Source organism: Bombina bombina, chromosome 7 (assembly GCF_027579735.1).
Source record: "Bombina bombina isolate aBomBom1 chromosome 7, aBomBom1.pri, whole genome shotgun sequence".
Taxonomy (NCBI): domain Eukaryota; kingdom Metazoa; phylum Chordata; class Amphibia; order Anura; family Bombinatoridae; genus Bombina; species Bombina bombina.
In genome coordinates this window covers 321,048,539-321,075,784 of record NC_069505.1, presented here as the reverse complement: position 1 = coordinate 321,075,784, position 27,246 = coordinate 321,048,539, and the positions used below count along the sequence as shown (strand labels likewise).

The following is a 27,246-nucleotide window of genomic DNA, read 5'->3' as shown; positions in this document are numbered from 1 at the left end:
CACATGAACTAGCAGTCTCCTGTTGTGAAAAACACATACAAAATCATGTGATTAAGAGGCTGTCGATAGAGCCTTTGAAACAGGCAGAAATTTAGAGGTTTAAATGTTATAAGGTATATTAATCTAACAATGTTGGTTGTGCAAAGCTGGGGAATGGGTAGTAAAGGCATTATCTATCTTTTTAAACAATAACAATTTTTGTGTAGACTGTCCCTTTAAGTTAGTATAAAGTGAATTGTTATCTATTAAAGCAAATTAGGAAAATATTTGATGCAGAGTTAGCTCTGAACAGTCAGTAGGATGCAGTTCCAACTCAATGTACAATTTTCAGAGATAAATTACATGAAAAGGAACAAAATAAATAATGAGTATTTTACAAAGTTGTTTTATTATGCATAATTAAACATCTTATGTTAAAGTTACACTAATAACATAATTGACAGTCATTCATGGTATAATGTGATGCCTGGTTGTCATGGTGACAGCCTTAGGGGAGTGGCTTATGTGATGCAGCTAGAGTTGCCACCTCAGCCATGTTTTCCTGGACACTTATGAGTTGCACATGCTGCAGGGTGTGCAGGGAGGAACATGTATTGTGTTTCTGGACAGCACTATTCAGCTGCCTCCCTGCAGCATGTGTAACTTATAAGTGTTCTGTATTTTAAGGGATGGGTGGCAACCCTAGATGCAGCAGTTATGTCACAAAAACCAGCTGACAACACAAAGCCACCACCCTCATAACTGCTGCTCACTTTTCAGAGTTGCCAGACTGATCCTGCTGAGCTTCAGTAATCACTGACATGTAAATATTAGTTATCTAATATCTTTATTTCACAGCTAGCACTTTACAGTTTATCTAGTGTTTTAAAACCACAGCTCTGTATATGTGCTGGTATGAAGAACAGTGACTACCTCCAACACAATGTAAATGGCCTCCGGTGGGAGCTGCAGGTATGAACACCAATTACTACAGGTAGTGTTACCATGATCACCCCAACTCAGTAACTGAATAATACTAAGTCATCTTTATATACATTGTATAATAATACAGATAAATAACAGAAGTAACAGCTTAAACTTTGTAGCTTCTTATGGGCACCAGTACTCTGAGACAAAACATAGCATACAAAGCATACATAATATTGATCAATATTATCTTCACAACTTTATTTAAAAATACATAATTTAATAAATATTTTAATTTTTAAATTAATTATTTTAAACATATTATAGCATTATACAGTAACTATTATAGCCATAACTGTAGGACACACTAATGCCTTTCTGTGCTTCCTCTACATATCTTTGTAAGACTTGCAGCTGGCAGTAAAGACTTTAAACCAGCTTTAAGGATGGTAAGAATTACTGCATAATTAGTCTGCAAATCTAACGCAAGGACTTCTAGTAAAGGCCTAGAATATAAACCCCATGGCATGGGTCTGCAATTGATATGCTGCAAACTCACTGGTGCTGGGACCCTCATTAAACACTGTACTGTAAAGTGCAGCATCTGATGCAGCTATTTGTTCTGCTTGACCCGGATGAAGAAAAGGCAACTGGCGATCTGAAATAAATTCAGATCAGACTGATGCGCATCTGGCCAGCACTATATGTGCTGATGGCAGATGTCCTCACGCTGCAAACTCACTGATGCTGGGTCCCTCATTAAACACTGTACTGTAAGGTGCAGCATCTGATGCAGCTGTTTGTTCTGCTTGACCCGGATGAAGAAAAGGCAACTTGCGATCTGAAATAAATTCTGATCAGACTGATGCGCATCTAGCCAGCAGTATATGCGCTGATGGCAGATGTCCTCACGCTGCAAACTCACTCGTGCTGAGCTCCTCATTAAACACTGTACTGTAAGGTACAGCATCTGATGCAGCTGTTTTTTCTGCTTGACCCAGATGAAGAAAAGACAACTGGCAATCTGAAATAAATTCAGATCAGACTGATGCACATCTGGCATGCAGTATATGCGCTGATGGCAGAGGTCCTTCATGGATTTTTATATTACTAAACTGTAAGTATCTAAGGTAAGATTTTCTGAGATGAACAAGTTTGTAAGCTCTTTGAGCAAGACATCTCATTACTACACTAGATTGTAAATACAGATCCTGCTCCAAGAGCCTACAGACATGTGCAGTGAGGTCAGATCATTTCTCACATTTCTGTTGCACTTTTCCTTTACTTTCCTATTTCATAAAAATCTTTAGATTTTATTTAGTTCTGTATGTTTAAAGCTTTCTGTACTTTTCAAGGCTTATTGATATAAGATATAAAAATCATCTGTGACACTAGAACTTGAATCATAACATCAACAATAATGCATAATTACACTTACACTGCTATAACTTTAATAAACTGATAGTAAATCAAATTGAATGGCTTAAATCCACTCTCACTGCACATATCTTTATAATGTAATAATGTTAAGGATCTTGGCAAAGAGAATACAATGATATGATTAATTTGTTTGCACTTATATCCTCAATGCAATGCCTTGATGTAGTGACACTAATAATACTACTAGGTTATAAGCACCTTGCAGCTGGTTTACAATTTTATCTGAGAACTGCAGCACCCTGGGACAAGTACTACCATGTCTGACACTTAACTTGAATGTCTACAGTCACCGTGGGACAAGTACTACAGTTGGACTTTTGAAGACAGAGTCCTAGTAAAGCACAAGATTTGATACGTCATGGGATGGTCCTGTTTTTTATACCTCAGATTAGAAACTGAATAAAATACTGCCTTATCAGGTACAGTGTGTCATGCACCTATCTTCTTGCATTGGATGAAAAATCCTTACAAGATGTGCATAGACCAATTCATATCTGGAAAGCAGTATAAGGAAGACTGGGATACTCTATGGCAGTGGCAGGAAGATTGAAGATTTCAGAGGGACTAGTGTTTTGTCACATGCTGAGTGCAGTCTTACATCAGGGATTTATTTTATTTCTCTACACTGTAAGTACCCAGAGGTAAGTTCTCCTTAAATACAAAATTGTAAGCTCTTTGAGCAAAGCAATGAAACACTAGATTGTAAGCTCATTGGAACAGGGTCTGCACTTACACCCATGGAAATCCTTTAGAGCAGGGACTTCATTGTACCAAATAAATGTATTGTTGTTAATAGAGTGAGATAAACCCTACATTTAATTAGTTCAGCAAGGAATAAATATACAATGGATAGAATATACAAATTATCCCACAGAGTGTATTACTAATTCAAAAAGCATTTTTAATATGGCACCCCTTATGCTCCTGTCAGTTTAAACCAGTAGTGTAGCAAACTGTGAAATACATGAGGCTTAAATAACACAGCATCAACCATAGGCAGCCTGTTTCGCTACTTTGGGACTCTCTCACTCAAGTAATTATGGTTGATGCTGATGTCCTCAAGAATCCCACCCTTTGCTATAGGGCTGCCCATTATATTGAAATTGAATTTGAATTATAAGTGTTACAATTTTGCACAGATATGTATATTTGTTTTTTTGCTAAGATTAATACAATGGAGGGATGAGCCCCAAGCGGGCCAAACAGGCTGTCTATGGTTGGTGCTGCTGTTCTGCTCAAGCATTCATTTCACGCTTTGTAAGTGTGGTTACGAAAAATAATGTAATCATCAGCAAAACTGGCATTTAGCCATAAACCTAAAATCAATGCTTGAGTCGAATAACATAGCACCTACATCATACTGAAGAGCCCCAACGAGGGCGAAACAACCTGCCTATAGTGAAAAAACACTTTACATTTGTAGTATTACAATATTTTATTCCCCTAAATGGTCAGATGTTCTGCACATAGCTGCAATAAATATGTTTATTTATTTATATATGAGGACACAAAGAATATCTGTTAATGATAGCAGCAACTGGATCACCCAAAAACCCCTAGCAGTTATGTCCATGCTTATTTCAGTGCAGGCCTCCATTTCCCAAATTGCCTACTTGCCTCATTTGTCAGTGCAAGCCTCCCTTAGAAAATGTAACCCACACTGCATAAATGTAAACTTCAAAATCCTCACATTTTCATATATGATGTAAAAAAACAAGCTCATCATACTGTAACACACCTAGTAAAGAAGGCTTAATTACAGTATACTGAGAAATTGATAAACAGCCCTATTAATACTTAGAAATCAGCTATTTAGATATTTTAAATTGCACTTTTAATATTAAATGTATGATGTCAGATCAAAGTAATTGCCAGAAAAAGAGGATAAGTACATTATTTGCTTACAAACTGAATAATAAAGTATGATTTTTTGCACATGTTAGTAAATTCTTCATGCCTTGATAAAAATATAATGTTCTAAGTCTTGAGATCATTTTTTGTTAAATGTTTGCAGTACACTACAGGTTACATCCTATGGGACCTACTAAAAGGATATGAAACCCATTTTTGTTCTTTCTTTGATTTTCAATTTTACTCCTATTATCAAATGTTAAAAGTATAGTTACACTCATAATAACACTATCTGATAAAAAATTAAATACAAATATTGCATTAAAAAGTTATAAGGGCTCAAGCATATGAGGTCTCAGGTGTTTTAAAAAAAAAGACTGCAAAGGGCTTTAAGATAGAGATACATACATACATGTGTCTAAATATGTATATGTAAGTATATAAATATATATATATTTCTATGTATGTACATATGTATTTATATGTGTATATATGTATTTACAGACATATAAACACTTAAATACATGTGCATATATATATATATATATATATATATATATATATATATATATATATATATATATATATATATATATATATATATATATATATATATATATATATATATAAAAGTGCATTGGGGCCCTTTGCAGTTAAGTAGATGAAAACATGAAAAACATATTTATGCAATATTCATAAGTGTGTATTTACTATATATATATATCACATTGCAATATTCTGCACAAAGAGGAATATGTTCTATGTATTTTAATGAGATATTCCTATATATATATATATATATATATATCTGTATATATCTAGACCTACAGTATATATAATCAAATATATACCTGTATATATATACACATATATACTGTGTATATATATATATATATACAGTATATATATATATATATATATATATATATATATATATATATATATATATATATATATATATATATTCAAAATAGAAAAAGGAATACACCATAGGACTTAGGAAAATCCTATATAAAGCGAGGGAATTCAGCACTCTTTTGTAATCAAATTTATTTATTTAGCAAGATGCACTATGTGTGGAATTCACATGCACATATCCATACAACACATACAAAAGTTTTCTGCACAATTATCTAGCCAGCAATATAAAGCCTACAAGATTATATCAATACAAACTCAGTCTAAGCTAATAGCACACCAGGTAATAAAGTATGCTCAGTAATTAACAGAAAGTGGGAACAAACAGTCAACCTGCATAATAACATAGCAAAACCACAAAAAGTTTCAAACATTTGCAGGGATTGGAACAAAGAAATTCATAAGCTTGTAGTTATAAAGCTAAACAACGTAATAAACTTAGCACATTCAGGGGTGACTTTAAGAAACAAGTTATTGTGTAGCAGTTTCCAATTGCTAATAGCATGGAAGTTTCAAAGAATGTCAGCAAAGTCTGATATTCGTTAACGTTATACTGTCAAGGAAGTTAGCTGTACACATTAAATACAGATAGAGGCAAAGAGCGGGTTTTCGCTTTCACCCGTCTCGTGCTAAACAGCACATACCTGTCTCCAAATTGTGATGCACTAGATTTTCTTAGCGTTCTTACCAGAACCTCAACTGGATATCTGTACCCACAGGTGTCCTCATCCAACACCGCTTACCCGCGTTGGGTTGTACACTTCCTAAGGTTCTTACAGCTGTTAGCCTGAAGAACCCCAATCCTGAGGTTGTCCTTAGCTGCCTGCATGCTTTTTCCAATCCGATTTCCCAGGTAGATGTGACCCCTCTTGTGTCACTTTTCTCCTCTTGAGATTGGTATCGGTTAGAGATGATCATTACTTGTGCTGCAACTGTAAGTTGTTAGCCATAATTTCTTTCTTTTCTTGATAAATGATCCAGCTACTCAGGTGTCAAGTAGCATTTGAAACTTTGCCATTCTCTGGAACAGTAGCTTGAATAGCTTATGAAAATTAACTTTGCCAGATAAGTGCTGGGTAGCAAAGAGTGCAGAAGCTGGTTAAAAGGAGCTTGCCAACGCACGTTTCTCCCCCATTTGCTCCAACATACAGGGGTTTCATCAGGACTAGTAAGAATGCTATACAGGTGCTCTTATTTATACCTATATGCCCCTCCTACTTTTGTGACATCATCAATAACATTACTTTTATATATACATACTTACAAATTACAAAATGTTAGTTAATCTATAAAACAAAATGTGACATACGAAAATATGCGCACATGATGTCAGCATTCACTCCACCTAAAGGATATTTAAATGCAGATGAAATAAATAAAAGTTAAACAACTCAGATTCGTTTTTGTTTTAAAAGGTGAACTAAACAGAGAATATCACTTAAAAAATGTTACCATAGATTTGTTACAAAAAGGAAGCAACTCTAGTTTCTCGTTTAAACCTCTTGGATATTTTGTTTTCAGGGTAAAAATCCAGCGAGTTTCTTTTTGTAGCAAAACCACATCATTATTGCCCCCTCTACCGTTTGTAATGCCTTTATCTATAGCCATTATTTTTAGGGAAGATGCATTTGATTCATGGTGAGTGGCAAAATGTCTCGCAACACTTGTATCTCTGCTGTACAGAATGTCATCTCTATGTTCCTGAATTCTTTCCTTCAGAATTCTTTTTGTTTTTCCCACATAGAATTTTGGGCAGGAACAATGTAGTAAATAAACAACCCCTATGGAGTTACAGTTGAAAAAATATTGTACATCATATTCCCTCTCTCTCCCTGCAGAGAACTTCTTAGATTTTTCCATAAAGGGGCAGTATACACATTGGCCACAAGGGTAATTACCCTTTACGCCGCTGTCCTTCCTAAGCCATAGATGGACTTTTTTTGTACAAGCTTCTCACCAGTTAATCTTTTAATTTTTGGGATTTGCATGCCACCATTTCTGGATATGGCCCTACCTTCTCTTTTATTTTATCCTGAAATGCCAACAGGTGCCAATGTCTTTGCATAATTGTTCGAATGGCATTCCATTGGCAATTAAAGATAGAGATAAATCTTGTCTTATCATTTCTTTTATACAAAATGTAATCTCTTTGCAATTTCTCCACTTTTTTCATTGCACTATTTAGACAATTTTTTGAATACCCCCGATCCGAAAAATGTGTTTTTATCAAGGCAGCATGTTTATCATATTTTGCTTTTGATGAGCAATTTCTTTTTAACCTAAGAAATTGGTCATATGGAATTCCCTTCTTTAAATGATCTGGATGAATACTGGTAGCGTACAACATACTATTTGTGGCCGTTTGTTTTCTATAATTCTCTGTAACAATGTTATTTCCTTCTTTGCTGATCAAAACATCCAGGAATGGTAGACTTTTCTCATTATATTCACGTCAGAAAAATATTTTTATCGTTGTGATTTAAAGCATTAACAAATTCTTTTAGATCTTGAAGTGGACCACAGAAGGAGGATATCGTCCACATACAGCATCCATAAATACATATTTTTCTCAAAAATACCTCCAAACTGTTTAAAAATCTCCAATTCCCATGCTCCAAGATGGAGGCAGGCATACGTAGGTGCACACACTGCCCCCATCGCTGTACCTCTCACTTGTTTATATATATTGTTTTCAAACAAAAATATATTATTTTCGAGAACAAATTGGAGCAGTGAAATGGTAAACTAAAGAACCATGTCCACTAAAGAAGTTAAACATTAACTTGGTGACAGGAGCCAATATGAGAAACTGAAAATAAACCCTATTAAAGAAATGCAATATACTCTATTTAGGATATTGCATATTGCTAAGTTAAAAGGACTTATCTCACAGAAGGAACTATCGTACATGTACTCTGAGTATACAATCATTCCTGTGTTCTATGTAATACCCAAATTACATAAGAACATGCAATGCCCCCCAGGACGCCCTATAGTGTTAGGGATAGGCAGCATTACGGATAGGCAGCATTACGGAAGGCATAGGAAACTATGTGGACTATTTTTTAAGACCCTTTCTCTTGACTCTCCCATCATATGTGAAAGACACTGCTGACTTTCTTAGAAAATTAAATGGTATTAGTGTAAAGACAAATACTCTTCTTGTATCCTTAGATGTCGAAGGTTTATACTCGTCAATTCCACATATGATGGATATAAAAGCTGCAAAACAATTTTTGGAGTCAAGAGGCAACCTCTACAAAGATCATACACAGTTTACCATTTCACTGCTCCAATTTGTTCTCCAAAATAATATATTTTTGTTTGAAAACAATATATATAAACAAGTGAGAGGTACAGCGATGGGGGCAGTGTTTGCTCCAATGTATGCCTGCCTCCATCTTGGAGCATGGGAATTGGAGATTTTTGAACAGTTTGGAGGTATTTTTGAGAAAAATATTTATTTATGGATGTGGTATGTGGAAGATATCCTCCTTCTGTGGGATGGTCCACTTCAAGATCTAAAAGAATTTGTTAATGCTTTAAATCACAACAATAAAAATATTTTTCTGACGTGAATATAATGAGAAAAGTCTACCATTCCTGGATGTTTTGATCAGCAAAGAAGGAAATAACATTGTTACAGAGAATTATAGAAAACAAACGGCCACAAATAGTATGTTGTACGCAACCCGTAGTCATCCAGATCATCTTAAGAAGGGCATTCCATATGATTAATTTCTTAGGTTAAAAAGAAATTGCTCATCAAAAGTAAAATATGATAAACATGCTGCCTTGATGAAAACACGTTTTTTGGATCGGGGTATTCAAAAAAATTGTCTAAATAGTGCAATAAAAAAAGTGGAAAAATTTCAAAGAGATGAAATTTTGTATAAAAAAAATGAAAGTCCCCCACCACTGATAAGATAAGATTTATCTCTACCTTTAATTGCCAATGGAATGCCATTCGAACAATTATGCAAAGACATTGGCACCTGTTGACATTTGAGGATACAATAAAAGGGCCATATCCACAAAAGGTGGCACGAAAATACCCAAATTTAAAAGATAAACTGGTGAGAAGTTTGTACAAAAAAAGTCCATCTATGGCTGACTGGCTTAGGAAGGACAGAGGTGTAAAGGGTAATTACCCTTGTGGCCAATGTGTATACTGCTCCTTTATGGAAAAATCTACGTTCTCTGCAGGGAGAGAGAGGGAATATGATGTACAATATTTTTCAACTGTAACTCCATAGGGGTTGTTTATTTACTACATTGTTCCTGCCCAAAATTCTATGTGGGAAAAACAAAAAGAATTCTGAAGGAAAGAATTCAGGAACATAGAGATGACATTCTGTACAGCAGAGATACAAGTGTTGCAAGACATTTTGCCACTCACCATAAATCAAATGCATCTTCCCTAAAAATAATGGCTACAGATAAAGGCATTACAAATGGTAGAGGGGGCAATAATGATGTGGTTTTGCTACAAAAAGAAACTCGCTGGATTTTTACCTTGAAAACAAAATATCCAAGAGGTTTAAACGAGAAACTAGAGTTTGCTTCCTTTTTGTAACAAATCTATGGTAATTTCTAAGTGATATTCTCTGTTTAGTTCACCTCCAAAAACAAAAATGAATCTGAGTTGTTTAACTTTTATATTTTTTTTATTTTTCTATTTCATCTGCATTTAAATATCCTTTAGGTGGAGTGAATTCTGATATCATGTGCGCATATTTTCATATGTCACATTTTGTTTTATTGATTCACATTTTATTATTTGTAAGTATATATAAAAGTAATGTGATTGATGTCACAAAAGTAGGAGGGGCATATATGTATAAATAAGAGCACCTGTATAGCATTTTCACTAGCCTGACAAAACCCCTGTATGTTGGAGCAAATGGGGGAGAAACGTGCATTGGCAAGCTCCTGTTAACCAGATTTCTGCACTCTTTGCTACCCAGCACTTATCTGGCAAAGTTAATATTCATAAGCTATCCAAGCTACTGTTCCAGCGAGTGGCAAAGCTTCAACTGCTACTTGACACCTGAGTAGCTGGATCATTTATCAAGAAAAGAAAGAAATTATGGCTAACAACTTACAGTTGCAGCACAAGTAATGATCATCTCTAACCGATACTAATCTCAAGAGGAGAAAAGTGACACAAGAGGGGTCGCATCTACCTGGGAGATCGGATTGGAAAAAGCGTACAGGCAGCTAAGGACGACCTCAGAATTAGGGTCGTTCAGTTCAGGCTAACAGCTGTAAGAACCTTAGGAAGTGTACAACCCGACGCGGGTAAGCGGTGTTGGATGAGGACACCTGTGGGTACAGATATCCAGTTGAGGTTCTGGTAAGAATGCTAAGAAAATCTTGCGCATCGCAATTTGGAGACAGGTATGTTCTGTCTAGCACGACATGGGTGAAAGCGAAAACCCGCTCTTTGCCTCTATCTGTATTTAATGTGTACAGCTAACTTCCTTGACAGTATAACGAATATCAGATTTTGCTGACATACTTCATTGCAATCCATTCTTTGAAACTTCCACGCTATTAGCAATTGGGAACTGCTACACAATAACTTGTGGCTTAAAGTCACCCCTGAATGTGCTATGTTTATTACATTGTTTGGCTTTGTAACTACAAGCTTATGAATTTCTTTGTTCCAGTCCCTGCAAATGTTCGAAAATGTTGGCGGTTTTGCTATGTTATTAAATTATATGCAGGTTGACTGTTTGTGCACACTTTCTGTTAATTACTGAGCATACTTTATTACCTAGTGTGCTATTAGCTTAGACTGAGTTTGTATAGTTATAATCTTGTAGGCTTTATATTGCTGGCTAGATAATTGTGCAGAAAACTTTTGTATGTGTTGTATGGATATGTGCATATGAACTCCACTCATAATGCATCTTGCTAAATAAATACATTTGATTACAAAACCGTGCTGAATTCCCTCGCTTTATATAGGATTTTCCTAAGTCCTATGGTGTCTTCCTTTTTCTATTTTAAATAAATTTAATTTAGAGGGTCTGCACCATTATTAATGATAATAAACTGTAATTTGAGTATTATAGTGTTGAATCTGATAAGATGATTATGAAAGATGTAATAGTATCTTCTTATGCTATGCTTTTAAATAACCACAATCGTGTTTGTGCGACTTTTGGGTGCTAGGTATTTTTTCAACTTTTTCAGCTCCATTGAAGGCTATGGGAGACGGTGATTTTGCATTCGCAGCTTCTCAAAGTCTTTTTTTACTTTGATGTTACGAACATGAGAGAGCAAACTTTTTACTTTCAACTCGTAATATGAGTGTGAATCTCCGAGAGCAAAAAATTACTTATAGCAGTTTTAATGCTTGAATGTGAGTACAAACTACTGCTCCGCTCGTAATCAAGCCCACAGCTGGTATTTGTATGTAGGGCTGCCAGCTGTGATTGGATACGGGATGTAGCTGGGTTCACACAAGGTCTCCACAAAAGCTTAACCTTAGGCCCCACCCTTCATCCCACTACATATATTTTTCACAACGAAGCAGTCATTTTATCCCCTTGGTTGCCAGTAACACATGTACAGAGCAGTGATGTGATCTCCTTGGCTGCCAGAGTTACACACCCAGCAATAATTGAACACCCCGATGGTTGCCTGTAACACATATAATAGAAAATGCACAGTGTAACTTCTTTTTGAGACATATTTCTAATGCATAAAGGCCTAAAAGGCCCTTTACATTTAGCTGACAGGGGTCTTAAAAAATACTAGACATTTAAGTGTCCAGTATTTTTGTACAGATTTTACTGGACAGTCTGCTAAAATATTGGAATGTCCAGTTAAATACTGGACACCTGGCAACCCTATAATTGGCTCATTTGGTGTTCATGGCTCCCAGTAGTGTATTGCTTCTCTTTCAAGAAAGGATACCAAGACAATGAAGCAAACTTGATAACTTAATGGAAATGTGTATAATATTGTATGCTCTAGCTAAATCATGAAAGAAATTTTTTTTGTGTCCCTTTAAGTATATTTGAAGTTTGCTATGGCCAATGAGGCCATGTGAATGTGCTCCTGCACTATGTATAGAATATTGCAAGATCAAGTAAACTGCCGCATACTTAAATATGCCTTATTATGCTGTTATGCATTGCAGCCTCTCTGAAGAGATGGTCTGGAGAGTTATAACGCTATCTTTATGCTGTATCCATGGATCTATTTTTTTCCTATGCATAAACAGTAAGGTGACATTTCTTGTTACAAGTATAACGATAATAAAAGCTGCCCATTGGAGACCAGGACTCTGTGTTGTAATGCTATATGGATCGCTGCAAAATTCCGACAAAGCCAGTACCACTGAACTACATTCCCCAGCATGCTCTGCTCCTTGTTTGCGCATGCGTATTAAAACAAAGATGTCTGCGCCCTTGATCGTAGCATGATTAGAAGATCTAGATAAGTTGTGATGCTGTGAGATAAACTGAATGAAAAGCGCAGTTATGTATCAGTGGTGTAGGCAGCTATCTGTATCAGGCAGGAAGTGTCTGACCCTGGCTGAGATGGGCTGTCTCTCTGCAGTAAGACGAAAACACACAAAGGCCAGGTGAGTAACGCAGAGTGAGTTAATGGGTTAAATGTGTAACACTGTCTTTTACCCGGGGGTATCATTTAGAAAAAAATAATAATAATGCTGTTGCCATGTTCAAGTGGGCTACATGTATTGTACAGTATGTATTAGGCAACCATAGTACCCATGTTTTAACCAGGTGTGATATTCCTCTTTGTTTGGATTTGGTGTGTTACCTGTAGTTATTATCATCAATAGTATGACCATATATGCTGCAAGTAGATCTTAGTTACACAGACTTTTCCAATATGATTGATGCCTCTTTTTTTCTGTGTCTCTCATATATACAATTGCACACACAAACAAGACCTATATTATTATCAATATCTCATTCATACCCCTTTGGCACTATCTGGAAGTTAGATGTTAATACATGGTCTATTCTCCATAGTATAAGCACTTTGAAGTAAATAGAACATATGTAAACATTTGTTAAAATTAGGTTAAGAGGGAAATGACATATACTTTGAATCCAATTATTACTATTATGTTTTATCATTTACTTGTATAAGTCTCAATTCCATTGCACTGATTGCAGTTGCTACAAATAAACTGCAATGTTTAGTGTTTCAAACACTTGAAAGTTAAAAGTCCACTATGGTGCCTTCATCTGCACCAACAATTGTGAGCCATGAATGCACAATTTTACTGTCTGCAGCCAAGTTCATTTATATCTGGTGGCTTACACACTCCATTCTTAGCATTGTGTGCAGGTTCTGTGCTATAATTTGCTGTGCTGCCATTCAGAATGCTGGCATTAGTTGTTCCTAGATGTAGCCTAAAGCAGATGTATGGTCCATCAAACACTATAATAGAAACACAGAAGCAAGCTGCATGCAGTATGGCACTGTGTAACCAATAATACACAGCACTTATCCACACCCCATCTTTGAAACAGTGTGGTGGGAAAGCCATACACAGTGATTGCTGCTTGAGAAGTTAACTCAGTGCTGAGCTTTAAAATATTAATTTGTGTGGATAACTGACATCCATGCAGTTAAATTGCCTGAGCAGCCATACTGTAAATGTTTTAGCAAGCATCTTCCCCTTTTTTTTCTTTTTCCTTTTTAAATAACTTTTTGTATTTTAAAATTCAAGGTATCAAGCTGATCCGCAGGCAAAAGAACGTAAAATCAAGTCTCATTCTGCAGCAAAAGAGAGCAGTGTCAGCATCCTGAGAGATCCAGGGGTAGTTTTAGTAGAAAAACTAACAAAGGAGAAGCTTTGTGAGGTCTTAATGCAAAGTGTTGTGTATATGAAAGGTATGTATGATCAAAGGATATCCATAGAACAGGGCTTGACACAATTGTTCAAAGTATAGAATCAAATACTGAGCCACAGAATGAATGGCCTTACAAGAATGATAAATATAATGCTTTTATATATATATATATATATATATATATATATATATATATATATATATATATATATATATATATATATATAATTTTTTTTTTTTTTTTTTTTTTTTCAAAAATCAACAAAATAAAACTTAACTTTTAATGGAAATAAAACAAACAGCAGACTGAAACAAATGCAAAACTCTGCTCTCAGTGTTGAAAAGCACTACACTATGTTTCAGTAGCACGCACCAGGGATATAATTGTTTCTCATAGAAAGAAACAGTTTCTATTTATCAAGATATACTTTAGAATAGAATTATGTATCATTCCACAGTTTTCTGTAGCACACACCTGTATCTGTGTTTCTTATTGTGCAATATCTAGGAGCTGTCCCATAAGATATTTCTGGGTGGATGCAGATACAGATACATTTATATATGATACAGCTGTAAGAACAATGTTTTCTATATTTATCTTCCACCTGTGCAAGCTGTTAACATACTTAAAGGGAAATCACTGGAAATAATCCGCTTTTCATTAGTTTTTTTTGGTTAACTGGTATTTTATTTTAAAAATCTCACTGCACGGCTGCTCATTTCAATTACTTAGTACCACACTTCATATAAATATGTGTGCCTATCAGATGGGAAGTGCACCACCTAGAGATCATTTGCTGTTGTATATTAATCTTACACCTTCTTTGAGTCAAATATATATATATATATATATATATATATATATATATATATATATATATATATATATATATATATATATATATATATATATATATATATATATATATATATATATATTAGTGGGGATCTAGGTGCCAGGCACAATTTTTAATTTATCAGAATTTCACTGGCACATTAATTCTTCAAGCTCTGTCCTAGAAAGACTCATGTTAAAAAAAAGAGAGAGGTGGTATAAAGATATATTTAACTCAACATATATGTAAAAACTGTAACCTGCTACACAGTACTTGCTTGATCAGTGTATGAGCTCATTTATATCTGGATCCTAATGTCTGTAACAAAGAATACAGGATAAACATACTCAAGAGGGGTTTTAAGAGATTTGACATTTGACTCCAAAACTGCATATTCCTCTAACAAAATTTCATTTTAAATGCAATTAAAACACTTATTTTTCAATGCAGTTATTAATTAATATACTATGCAAACATACAACTGACTTTATGCACTGCTGGATGCTAGTTGGTGATTGGTGGCTACACACATATGCCTCTTGTGATTGGCTCTCCAGATGTGTTCAGCTAGGTCTCACTAGTACATTGCTGTTCCCAATAGCTGTGCATGATTCTTTAATATAGTTATGTTAGGATGAGTGGAACATGGGTGTGATGTCTGCAGAGATGCTAAATACAATGTATAATTTCTAGATTTTTGTGACTTACTTATGTTTGTTTTTTAGGTCCTCTTGTGGTCATAAACAAACCTCAGGGATTATCCGTTACAGGTATTAAATATTTCTTCATTTTAGAGTTACCCATTTGAATGAGTTTCAGCCCTCTTTGGTAACCAATGGGTTAAACTGTAACAAAATTTATTGGCCCCTTTATCATAGGGTTTTACAAATTCACATCTAATTTAGAAACCATGTAATATGTTAAGGTGCAGGGATATTATGTGTATAAATTACTGCACCTCTCTGGGAGTCCCTTAACTGGCTCCCCATTCACAGCAGAATTAAAGGGACAGTCTAGTCAAAAATATACTTTCATGATTCAAATAGGGCATGTAATTTTAAACAACTTTCCAATTATCGTTTTTTTTTTATCAATTTAGCTTTGTTCTTTTGTTATTCTTAGTTGAAAGCTAAACCTAGGTAGGCTCATGCTAATTTCTTAGCCCTTGAAGGCCGACTCTTATCTTCATGCATTTTTTTCAATTTTCATGTGTGTCATATAGATAACATTGTGCTCACGCACATGGAGTTACCCAGGAGTCAGCACTGATTGGCTAAAATGCAAGTCTGTCAAAAGAACTGCAATAAGGAGGCCGTCTGCTTAGGCTTAGATACAAGGTAATCGCAGAGGTAAAAAGTATATTAATATAACTGTGCTGGTTATGCAAAACTAGGGAATGGGTAATAAAGGGATTATCTAGCTCTTTAAACAATAAAAATTCTCACCCTGACCTACAAAGCACTTACCAACGTTGCTACCCACTACCTGTCCTAACTAATCAACAAATATATTTAAGTCCGCCCCCTAAGATCCAACAATAACCTGCTCCTCGCATCCTCTATTATCACCTCTTCTGATGCTAGTCTGCAGGACTTCTCCAGTGCGGCACTGGAACGCACTAACGTGTGCTTATCTGCCTTCTTTTAAACACTGCCTGAAGACATTTTTGTTCAGGGAAGACTACCATCCAACTCTGTAACAAATTAATTCCACTTGCCTAATAATTTCCCTCATCTAACATCATTTTTACCCTTGCAGTCCTCACCTCCTGGTTCTCACCCTCCTATCCTTCTGGATTGTAAATTCCCACAGGAATAGTGCCCTCAACTCCTGTCTTTGTCAAATTTTTGTTTTGTCACTTACAAGTATAATATTATTGTTTTACTTATTTCAAAAGTACCCATGGAGTGCTGTGGAATATGTTAGCGCTTTATAAAATACTAGTCCTAAAGCCCGTGTACATGGGCCAATTTTTTAAGTACCGCGGTGTTCTTTCTCTTTCTTTCTCTTTTTCTCTTTTTTTCTTTCTCTTTCTCTCCCCCCACTCTTTTTTGCTCGCTTTCTATATTTCCCTCCTCTCTTTTGGCCTCTCTCCCGTTGACCACGCCCCTTTACACACGCTACCACGAGGCCACGCCCCCACCAGGCAGCTTCCGCAGTGCGCACTCCTCTGCTGATCAAGGCCAGGTATGTTTGTCCTCTGCAGTATCTACTGCGCATGACTGCATCTGACAAACATACCTGGCCTTTTATTATATAGGATATTAATGATATAAAAGGGCCATAATAGTCGTACATTTACATGCTGTAATTCATTAAAGCATGCAATTTTCCAGCTATTGACCCTGCTCTGCTGTGTGCTTAACCCCTGCAAAGGATTAAATCGCTGCTTTACAGGGGGTTATTAAACACACAGTAGAGCAGGATCGTTAGTCTTAAAATTACATTGTCGGATTAGAGCATAAAAATTTTCAAGTATTAAAGGGACATGAAACAGATTTTTTTTTTTTTCTTTCAGGTTTCAGACAGAGCATATTATTTTAAACAACTTTCCAATTTCCTTCCTTGTCTTATTATTTATTGTACCCCTTTATAGCGCTGCAGAATCTATTGGTATGTTACAAATTAAAATCCTATAATATAAAATGCCAAGTGTGTTTGTCCGAAGCTGTCATGCGCAGTAGAGACAGCACAAGGACAAACACACCTGTCCTTGACATGCTGTTTGCAGCAAAAGTGGGCGTGGCCGGGGCATGGCCCGGGCGGGTATGGACGTGGCCAGGCGCGAGAGAGAGGGGAGAGAAATATAAAGAGAGGGGGAGAGATAAAAAGATATGGGGAAAGAGCAAAATAGAGAGATAAAGAGAGGGGGGGAGAGAGCAATAGAGAGGGATGGAGAGAGAGAGAGAGCAAAAGAGAGGGGGGAGGGAGAGAGAGAGCAAAAGAGAGGCGGGAGAGAGAGAGCAAAAGAGAGGGGGGAGAGAGAGAGAGCAAAAGAGAGGGGGGAGAGAGAGAGAGAGAGAGAGAGCAAAAGAGAGGGGGGAGAGAGAGAGCGCAAAAGAGAGGGGGAGAGAGAGAGAGCAAAAGAGAGGGGGGGAGAGAGAGCGCGCAAAAGAGAGGGGGAGAGAGAGAGAGCGCAAACAAGAGGGGAAGAGAGAGAGAGCGCAAAAGAGAGGGGGAGAGAGAGAGAGCGCAAAAGAGAGAGGGAGAGAGAGCGCAAAAGAGAGGGAGAGAGAGAGCGCAAAAGAGAGGGGGGGGAGAGAGAGAGCGCAAAAGAGAGGGGGAGAGAGAGAGAGAGCGCAAAAGAGAGGGGGAGAGAGAGAGAGCGCAAAAGAGGGGGGAGAGAGAGAGCGCAAAAGAGAGGGGGAGAGAGCACAAACAAGAGGGAGAGAGAGAGAGAGCGCAAAAGAGAGAGGGAGAGAGAGCGCAAAAGAGAGAGGGAGAGAGAGAGAGAGCGCAAAAGAGAGGGGGAGAGAGCGCGCGCAAAAGAGAGGGGGAGAGCGCGCGCAAAAGAGAGGGGGAGAGAGCGCGCGCAAAAGAGGGAGAGAGAGAGAGAGCGCAAAAGAGAGAGGGAGAGAGAGCGCAAAAGAGAGAGGGAGAGAGCGAGAGAGCGCAAAAGAGAGGGGGAGAGAGCGCGCGCAAAAGAGAGGGGGAGAGAGCGCGCGCAAAAGAGAGGGGGAGAGAGCGCGCGCAAAAGAGAGGGGGGAGAGAGCGCGCGCAAAAGAGAGGGGGGAGAGAGCGCGCGCAAAAGAGAGGGGGAGAGAGCGCGCGCAAAAGAGAGGGGGAGAGAGCGCGCGCAAAAGAGAGGGGGGAGAGAGCGCGCGCAAAAGAGAGGGGGAGAGAGCGCGCGCAAAAGAGAGGGGGAGAGAGCGCGCGCAAAAGAGAGGGGGAGAGAGCGCGCGCAAAAGAGAGGGGGAGAGAGCGCGCGCAAAATAGAGGGGGAGAGAGCGCGCGCAAAATAGAGGGGGAGAGAGCGCGCGCAAAATAGAGGGGGAGAGAGCGCGCGCAAAATAGAGGGGGAGAGAGCGCGCGCAAAATAGAGGGGGAGAGAGCGCGCGCAAAATAGAGGGGGAGAGAGCGCGCGCAAAATAGAGGGGGAGAGAGCGCGCGCAAAATAGAGGGGGAGAGAGCGCGCGCAAAAGAGAGGGGGAGAGAGCGCGCGCAAAAGAGAGGGGGAGAGAGCGCGCGCAAAATAGAGGGGGAGAGAGCGCGCGCAAAATAGAGGGGGAGAGAGCGCGCGCAAAATAGAGGGGGAGAGAGCGCGCGCAAAATAGAGGGGGAGAGAGCGCGCGCAAAATAGAGGGGGAGAGAGCGCGCGCAAAATAGAGGGGGAGAGAGCGCGCGCAAAATAGAGGGGGAGAGAGAGCGCGCGCAAAATAGAGGGGGAGAGAGCGCGCGCAAAAGAGAGGGGGAGAGAGAGCGCGCGCAAAATAGAGGGGGAGAGAGCGCGCGCAAAAGAGAGGGGGAGAGAGCGCGCGCGCAAAAGAGAGGGGGAGAGAGCGCGCGCAAAAGAGAGGGGGAGAGAGCGCGCGCAAAAGAGAGGGGGAGAGAGCGCGCGCAAAAGAGAGGGGGAGAGAGCGCGCGCAAAAGAGAGGGGGAGAGAGCGCGCGCAAAAGAGAGGGGGAGAGAGCGCGCGCAAAAGAGAGGGGGAGAGAGCGCGCGCAAAAGAGAGTGGGAGAGAGCGCGCGCAAAAGAGAGGGGGAGAGAGCGCGCGCAAAAGAGAGGGGGAGAGAGCGCGCGCAAAAGAGAGGGGGAGAGAGCGCGCGCAAAAGAGAGGGGGAGAGAGCGCGCGCGCGCAAAAGAGAGGGGGAGAGAGCGCGCGCGCGCGCAAAAGAGAGGGGGGAGAGAGCGCGCGCGCGCAAAAGAGAGGGGGAGAGAGCGCGCGCGCGCAAAAGAGAGGGGGAGAGAGCGCGCGCGCGCAAAAGAGAGGGGGAGAGAGGCGCGCGCGCGCAAAAGAGAGGGGGAGAGAGAGCGCGAGCAAAAGAGGAGGGGGAGAGAGCGCGCGCAAAAGAGAGGGGGAGAGAGCGCGCGCAAAAGAGAGGGGGAGAGAGCGCGCGCGCGCAAAAGAGAGGGGGAGAGAGCGCGCGCGCAAAGAGAGGGGGAGAGAGCGCGCGCAAAAGAGAGGGGGGAGAGAGCGCGCGCAAAAGAGAGGGGGAGAGAGCGCGCGCAAAAGAGAGGGGCGAGAGCGCGCGCCAAAAGAGAGGGGGAGAGAGCGCCGCGCAAAAGAGAGGGGGAGAGAGCGCGCCGCAAAAGAGAGGGGGAGAGAGCGCGCGCAAAAGGAGAGGGGGAGAGAGCGCGCGCAAAAGAGAGGGGGGAGAGAGCGCGCGCAAAAGAGAGGGGGAGAGAGCGCGCGCAAAAGAGAGGGGGGAGAGAGCGCGCGCAAAAGAGAGGGGGAGAGAGAGCGCGCGCAAAAGAGAGGGGGAGAGAGCGCGCGCCAAAAGAGAGGGGGAGAGGAGCGCGCGCAAAAGAGAGGGGGGAGAGAGCTGCGCGCAAAGAGAGGGGGAGAGAGCGGCGCGCAAAAGAGAGGGGGAGAGAGAGCGCGCGCAAAAGAGAGGGGGAGAGAGCGCGCGCAAAAGAGAGGGGGAGAGAGCGCGCGCGCGCAAAAGAGAGGGGGAGAGAGCGCGCGCGCGCAAAAGAGAGGGGGAGAGAGCGCGCGCAAAAGAGAGGGGAGAGAGCGCGCGCGCAAAAGAGAGGGGGAGAGAGCGCGCGCAAAAGAGAGGGGGAGAGAGCGCGCGCAAAAGAGAGGGGGAGAGAGCGCGCGCGCGCAAAAGAGAGGGAGAGAGCGCGCGCAAAAGAGAGGGAGAGAGCGCGCGCAAAAGAGAGGGGAGAGAGAGCGCGCGCAAAAGAGAGGGGGAGAGAGCGCGCGCAAAAGAGAGGGAGAGAGAGCGCGCGCACAAAAGAGAGGGGGAGAGAGCGCGCGCAAAAGAGAGGGAGAGAGAGCGCGCGCACAAAAGAGAGGGGGAGAGAGCGCGCGCAAAAGAGAGGGAGAGAGAGCGCGCGCGCGCAAAAGAGAGGGAGAGAGAGCGCGCGCGCGCAAAAGAGAGGGAGAGAGAGCGCGCGCGCGCAAAAGAGAGGGGGAGAGAGCGCGCGCACAAAAGAGAGGGGGAGAGAGCGCGCGCACAAAAGAGAGGGGGAGCGAGCGCAAAAGAGGGGGGGAGAGAGAGAGCGCAAAAGAGAGGGGGGGAGAGAGAGAGAGCGCAAAAGAGAGGGGGGAGAGAGAGAGCGCAAAAGAGAGGGGGGAGAGAGAGAGCGCAAAAGAGAGGGGGGAGAGAGAGAGCGCAAGAGAGAGGGGGGAGAGAGAGAGCGCAAGAGAGAGGGGGGAGAGAGAGAGCGCAAAAGAGAGGGGGGAGAGAGAGCGCGCAAGAGAGAGGGGGAGAGAGAGAGCGCAAGAGAGAGGGGGAGAGAGAGAGCGCAAGAGAGAGGGGGAGAGAGAAAGCGCAAGAGAGAGGGGGAGAGAGAGAGCGCAAGAGAGAGGGGGATAGAGCAAGGGGTGGGACCACTGTACTGCAACGGGCTTTAGGACTAGGAATGTATAATCATTTAAGCCATACTGGCAAATACTTGTAAAAGCTTGCATTACCATGTTCTGCCACTTGGTGGCAGAATAAGCAGCACAATGCTGGGGCTTTTACAATTACATGAGTGTATGTTGAATTTGTTTAAATGGTTTAGCTGGTGTCTGACTGTGACTTAGAATTAGTTATAACAGGGCAGGGGCTGAGAAATACATTGCAGAAAAAATATAAAGTAGGTATATGATATTAATGCTTTTGGTACGGTAAGTTTGAATGTTAAAGGGATAGTAAACCCACATTTTTTTCTTTCATGATTCAGATAGAGCATGCAACTTTCTAATTTACTCCTATTATCAATTTTTCTTCGTTCTCTTGCTTTCTATATTTGAAAAGGCAGGAATGAAAGCTTTGGAGCTGTTCCCTTTTTTTTTTTCTTCAGTACCCTGGATAGGGCTTGCTGATTGGTGCCTGCATTTAGCCATCCAATAAGCAAGCGCAACCTAAAATGGGCCGGCTTCAAAGCTTTTATTTCTGCTTTTTCAAATAAAGATAGCAAGAGAACAAAGAAAAATTGATAATAGGAGTAAATTAGAAAGCTGCTTAACATTGCATGCTCTATCTGAATCATGAAAGAAAAAATGTGGGATTGGTATCCATTTAATAAATAAGCAATACTAAAGAGGTGAATGGATTGTTTTTGTATTTATTTTCTCAAAATGTAACTATATATATATATATATATATATATATATATATATATATATATATATATACTCTAAAAAATAACCCTGCAACATTCTATACAATGACTGCTTGATCAGTGCAGGTGCTTATTTATATGTGTCGCTTAAAGGGACAGTCAACACCAGAATTTTTGTTGTTTAAGAAGGATAATCCCTTTATGACCCATTCCCCAGTTTTGCATAACCAACACAGTTATAATAATACACGTTTTACCTCTGTGATTACCTTGTATCTAAGCTTCTGCTGACTGCCTCATTATTTCAGTTCTTTTGACAGACTTGCATTTTAGCCAATCAGTGCTTACTCCTAGGTCACTTCACATGCATGAGCTCAATGTTACCTATATGAAACCCATGAACTAATGCCCTCTAGTGGTCAAAATGCATTCAGATTAGAGGCAGTCTTCAAGGTCTAAGAAATTAGCATATGACCCTCCTAGGTTTAGCTTTCAATTAAGAATACCAAGAGAACAAAGCAAAATTGGTGATAAAAGTAAATTGGGAAGTTGTTTAACCTTTTAACGCCGTTATGCCGTTCTATTCCGTCATATTTACACTGGGCTTTAAAGCCGTTATGACGGAATAGAACGTCATATCAAACGGCTGTCCTGAAGCCTTCTGCGCTTCAAGGACTTGATCGCGGTCTGGAGGGCGTTCCTAGGGTTGTAGGGACGCCCCCCAGATGCGATCCAATAATTGAAATCTCGCGATCGTATGCACAATCGCGTAGTTTCAATTTGTCTACATCGGAACAGGTGTTCCGATGTAGACACTTTAACCCTGTCACGAAAGGGTTAAAATGACATGCCCTATTTGAATCATGAACGGTTTTTTTGGACTTGACTGTCCCTTTAATGGACACACCAAAGAAGAAGAAAAAAAATGTTTATTTTATAAATAATAATAATGTTGTTCCCCTGTGTCCATTCTTTTTCATAAATTAAACAATACTTTGAGGCTTTTCAAAGGATTTGTCCCTGGACTGCAAAACAATTCACATTTTATAAACAAAATAACAATTTTTACATGTTTTGTACACCTCATAGATTACTGGTGCACGGGCCCTCGCAGCATATGTGCGCATGCCACTGAAAAACTAACTTTTACTAGAAGCATTTTAGCTAATGGAAGTATATTACAAAACTGATTCTTTTTAAAATTGAAATGCACCTACGCACATTTCAGTTTTGACCTTTTAATCCTTTTAAGGGACATACAACAGCAATATGAAAATGCTCTAATGCATTAGAACATCTTATTGCGTTTATGTCCCTTTAACACCAAACTTTTTAACCTTTTATGTCCCTGAAAAACACAAATCAATTACAATACATAGTTGTAACTTCTCTATTGCACTGACAAAACAGTTCAAAACAACATGATGATGCAACAACGTTTTGGTGGTCTTGTAACTATCATAGCTCGTTAGCCAGATATAGATATCTGATATTTTCTCACATTTTCTTTTTCTTTTAGAGTTGATTGTCATGATGCTGATAGTATTTTGTTTCCTGTGTTTAGGGAAACAGGAGGAGGTCTCTGTGTCACTGTTACTTGCTGAGTTACGGCAGTGCTTGGGTGTGCGTGATGACCTGCATGTGGTGAAAGCAGCGCCAAAGTATGTATATGTTATATGGGGATTTATATACAGGGACCGAATAATAGTGCAAATTTCACTAACAAAATTACAGTTTAAAGGGATATGAAACCTAAATGCATTCTTTCATGATTCAGATATAGCAGACAATTTTAAGCAACTTTTTATACTTTACTTCTATTCATTTTTCTTCATTCTTTTGGTATCTTTATTTGAAAAACCAGGAATGTAAGCCTAGGAGACATCCATTTTTGCAATGTAGTATTTAAAGGATTAGTAAACTCAATTTCTTTCATGATTCAGAGAGAATGCAATTTTAAGCAACTTTTTAATTTACTCCTATTATCGCATTTTCTTCGCTCTCTTGGTATCTTTATTTGAAAAGCAGGAATGTAGTAAGCTTAAAGGGACACTGAACCCATTTTTTTTCTTTTGTGATTCAGATAGAGCATACAATTTTAAGCAACTTTCTAATTTACTCGTATTATCAAATTGTCTTCATTCTCTTGGTATCTTTATTTGAAATGCAAGAATATAAGTTTAGATGCCGGCCCATTTTTGGTGAACAACCTGGGTTGTTCTTGCTGATTGGTGGATAAATTCATCCACCAATAAAAAAGTGCTGTCCAGAGTTCTGAATAAAAAAAAAAAGCTTAGATGCCTTATTTTTCAAATAAAGATAGTAAGAGAACAAAGAAAATTTGATAATAGGAGTTAATTAGAATGTTGCTTAAAATTGCATGCTCAATCTGAATCATGAAAGAAAAAATTTGGGTTCAGTGTCCCTTTAAGAGCCGGCCCATTTTTGGTTGAGAACCTGGGTTGCACTTGCTTATTGGTTTGCTAAATGTAGCCACCAATCACAAGCGCTAGCCAGGTTGCTGAAACAAAAATGGGCTGGCCCCTTAGCTTATATTCCTACTTTTTCAAATAAAATTGCATGCTGTATCCGAATAAGAAAAACATTGGGTTTACTATCCCTTTAAGAGACATGGACTTCAAAATTACATTTTCATGAGACCCTACAATTAAATAAATACCAATTTTCTTATTTTACCGTTTGTATCCTTTGTTGAAAGTGTGAGTATTTGCGTATACCTAAATAGGCTCTGGAGTGTGCACATCTCTTGAGAAATATATGTAGAGCATTGTTACAAACATTGCTGTACAAACCTTGTAACAGTGGATAACATTTTATTGTTTTCACTGTTACATGAATTGACAAAAGTATTTTGGTACATTTATTTAAAATAACTAATGCCCCCCCCACCCTAGATGACTATACTCATATAATTATTATACAACCTTTAATATACCTCTATTTTGTATTATGGATATTATTATTTCTATTGTACTACATATTATAAAGAGGCCGGGGAATGTTTCCTTTGAACATTCTGTGTTAAAGGGATAGTATTAAAGCAACTTTCTAATTTACTCCTATTATCAATTTTCCTTCGGTCTCTTGGTATCTTTATTTGAAAAGGCTGGAATGTAAGCTTAGGAGCCGGTCCATTTTTGGTTCAGCGCTACCCAGCTGCTGAACCAAATTTGGGCTGTCTCCTACGCTTTCATTCTTGCTTTTTCAATAAAGATATCAAGAGAACGAAGAAAAATGAATAATAGGAGTAAATTAGAACATTGCTTAAATTGCTGCTCTATCTGAATCATGAAAGTTTAAGATTTTTAATAGACTATCCCTTTAAGTTGCTCTGTTATATCGCTAGAGGCAAGAGTTAATCAATGGGGTTACATTTTGTAGGGTCCAAGGATTACCCATGATTCTAAACGAGGACGTTGATGCAACTGAATTTCAGTTTTTGTTCACCATGATTATTTTAATTTTGTTTCATGTTCGGTGTTATTTTGTATACCTGCTTATCTTGTACTGTAATTAGCATTGAACAAATAAAGATTATTTTGAAGAAAAAAAAAAAAACAAGAAAAAAAACTGTTGTTGTTTTACAAAGATTGCCAAATTTTGTTTTACACTTTACTTAAATGTTTTTATATTTTACATTTAACATTTTTGTTGTTTTTAACGTGAAATTTCAAATATAAAGTTAGGTTTCTCATAGATGTCAATATAAGTCTGGTGAAATTGGTAATCAAATGTAATATTGAAATGTTATGCATTCATTCTATAGAAACATTTGAATGGCAGAACAGATTTAGTATTTTAAAGGGATATTAAACAGTGAATTCTATATTACAATAAAACAGACTAAGCAGTGACTTCTACTTATAAGTATTATTCATAATTTAAAAGGATTTACCTGTTATTTCTTTTTTTTTTTTCTTTTCTTTTTTTTTTTTTAAACTTAATTTGTGCAGTGTTAATTGCTTCCTGTCCCACCCCCAAAAGGGGGCTGAAATCTCTACAGGAAGGCATATCTAGCTTGATGTCATAAATCTTTTAGAGCAACATAAGCTGGTTTACTGTTTAGAGAATCCTAGAGAAACAGGAAGTCACTTTCTTGCCCATGCTCAGAAGAGGCAGAATGCAACTTGAGTTCTCATCATGTCTGCTCCCTTAACTAGCTGCAGGCAGTGGCTACACTGAGAATTTCTAACTGCTCATTTTGCAAGTAAACAAGATTTTTCTATTTGATTTGTTATTGTCAGTATTATTAACATTGTCATTTATTTTATTGTGTTGCCAAATTCCATAGCACTGGAGAAATAGTAGTATTGGCAGGCACACATTCAGTATGACAGCACTAACCGTTTTTGTTGTGCATAGGGAGAGCTCTGGTCTGGTTCTTCTCTCTTCCTGTCATGTGACTACAAAACGCATTGAAGAGTTCTATTCAGAGTGTCGTAAGCTGCTGAGGCCTATAGCAACTTATTGGTGAGTAAATATCATAAGCTTATATAAATGTACAATACATCTCCACATAAATTGTTTAATCATACCAGTGCTCATGTATTTTTATATTAAATCTTTGCATTTTAAAGTTTACAAAACCTATTTATCCACCTTTCCTCTGTGGAAACAAATTGGAATGTTTCAATTCAAAATATGTAAATATAAAATAAATATAATAACTTTATTACAAAAAAAAAAATGTGAACTGATTAAACGGACATTGCAGACAAAATTAGAATCCACATGGATGCATTAAAGTTTTGAATAGAAACATTTTCGTAATATACCTGTATTAGCAAAAATGCTTCTAATAAAAGCTATAGCTGTTTAAAACGTGTATTAAACTATGCACTGTATGCAATATGCAGAGCCTAAGGTTCTTGTACAATTTGGTAAGGACTCAATTTATTAATTGCTGACATGACATGAGCCCCACTGGCGCTTTGATCAGCTGCAGTATTTAAAATACTGGTGCAATGAGCATATCTAGCTATACTTCACATGCACTTGCAGAGGAAAATAATAACACTAGAATGGTGATATCTTTTAGTAGAAGCATTTTTGCGAATTACATGTATATTGCAAATATTTTTTATTCAAAGATGTAATTCATCCTTTTAGCCCCTGCTGAGCCATTTTCCAGCCAAGTGCAGAGCTGTTTTGGAGTTTAGTTTTCAGCAGATCCATTAGATTTAAACTATACAATTATTATATATCATGACATA

The 27,246-nt window shown here is 38.9% G+C and overlaps 1 protein-coding gene across 1 annotated transcript in view; it reads left to right on the top strand.

The window, feature by feature from the left end:
* The first annotated feature begins 12,521 nt into the window (after window positions 1–12,521).
* The window catches only part of RPUSD3 (RNA pseudouridine synthase D3), a 32,968-nt gene continuing 18,243 nt past the window's right edge, over window positions 12,522–27,246 (top strand). The window contains exons 1-5 of the mRNA XM_053688984.1: window positions 12,522–12,715; window positions 13,838–14,001; window positions 15,523–15,567; window positions 23,577–23,673; window positions 26,396–26,503. Of these exons, the coding sequence (XP_053544959.1) occupies window positions 12,597–12,715; window positions 13,838–14,001; window positions 15,523–15,567; window positions 23,577–23,673; window positions 26,396–26,503 (533 nt within the window). The 5' untranslated portion in view covers window positions 12,522–12,596. The remainder of the gene's footprint in view (window positions 12,716–13,837; window positions 14,002–15,522; window positions 15,568–23,576; window positions 23,674–26,395; window positions 26,504–27,246) is intronic.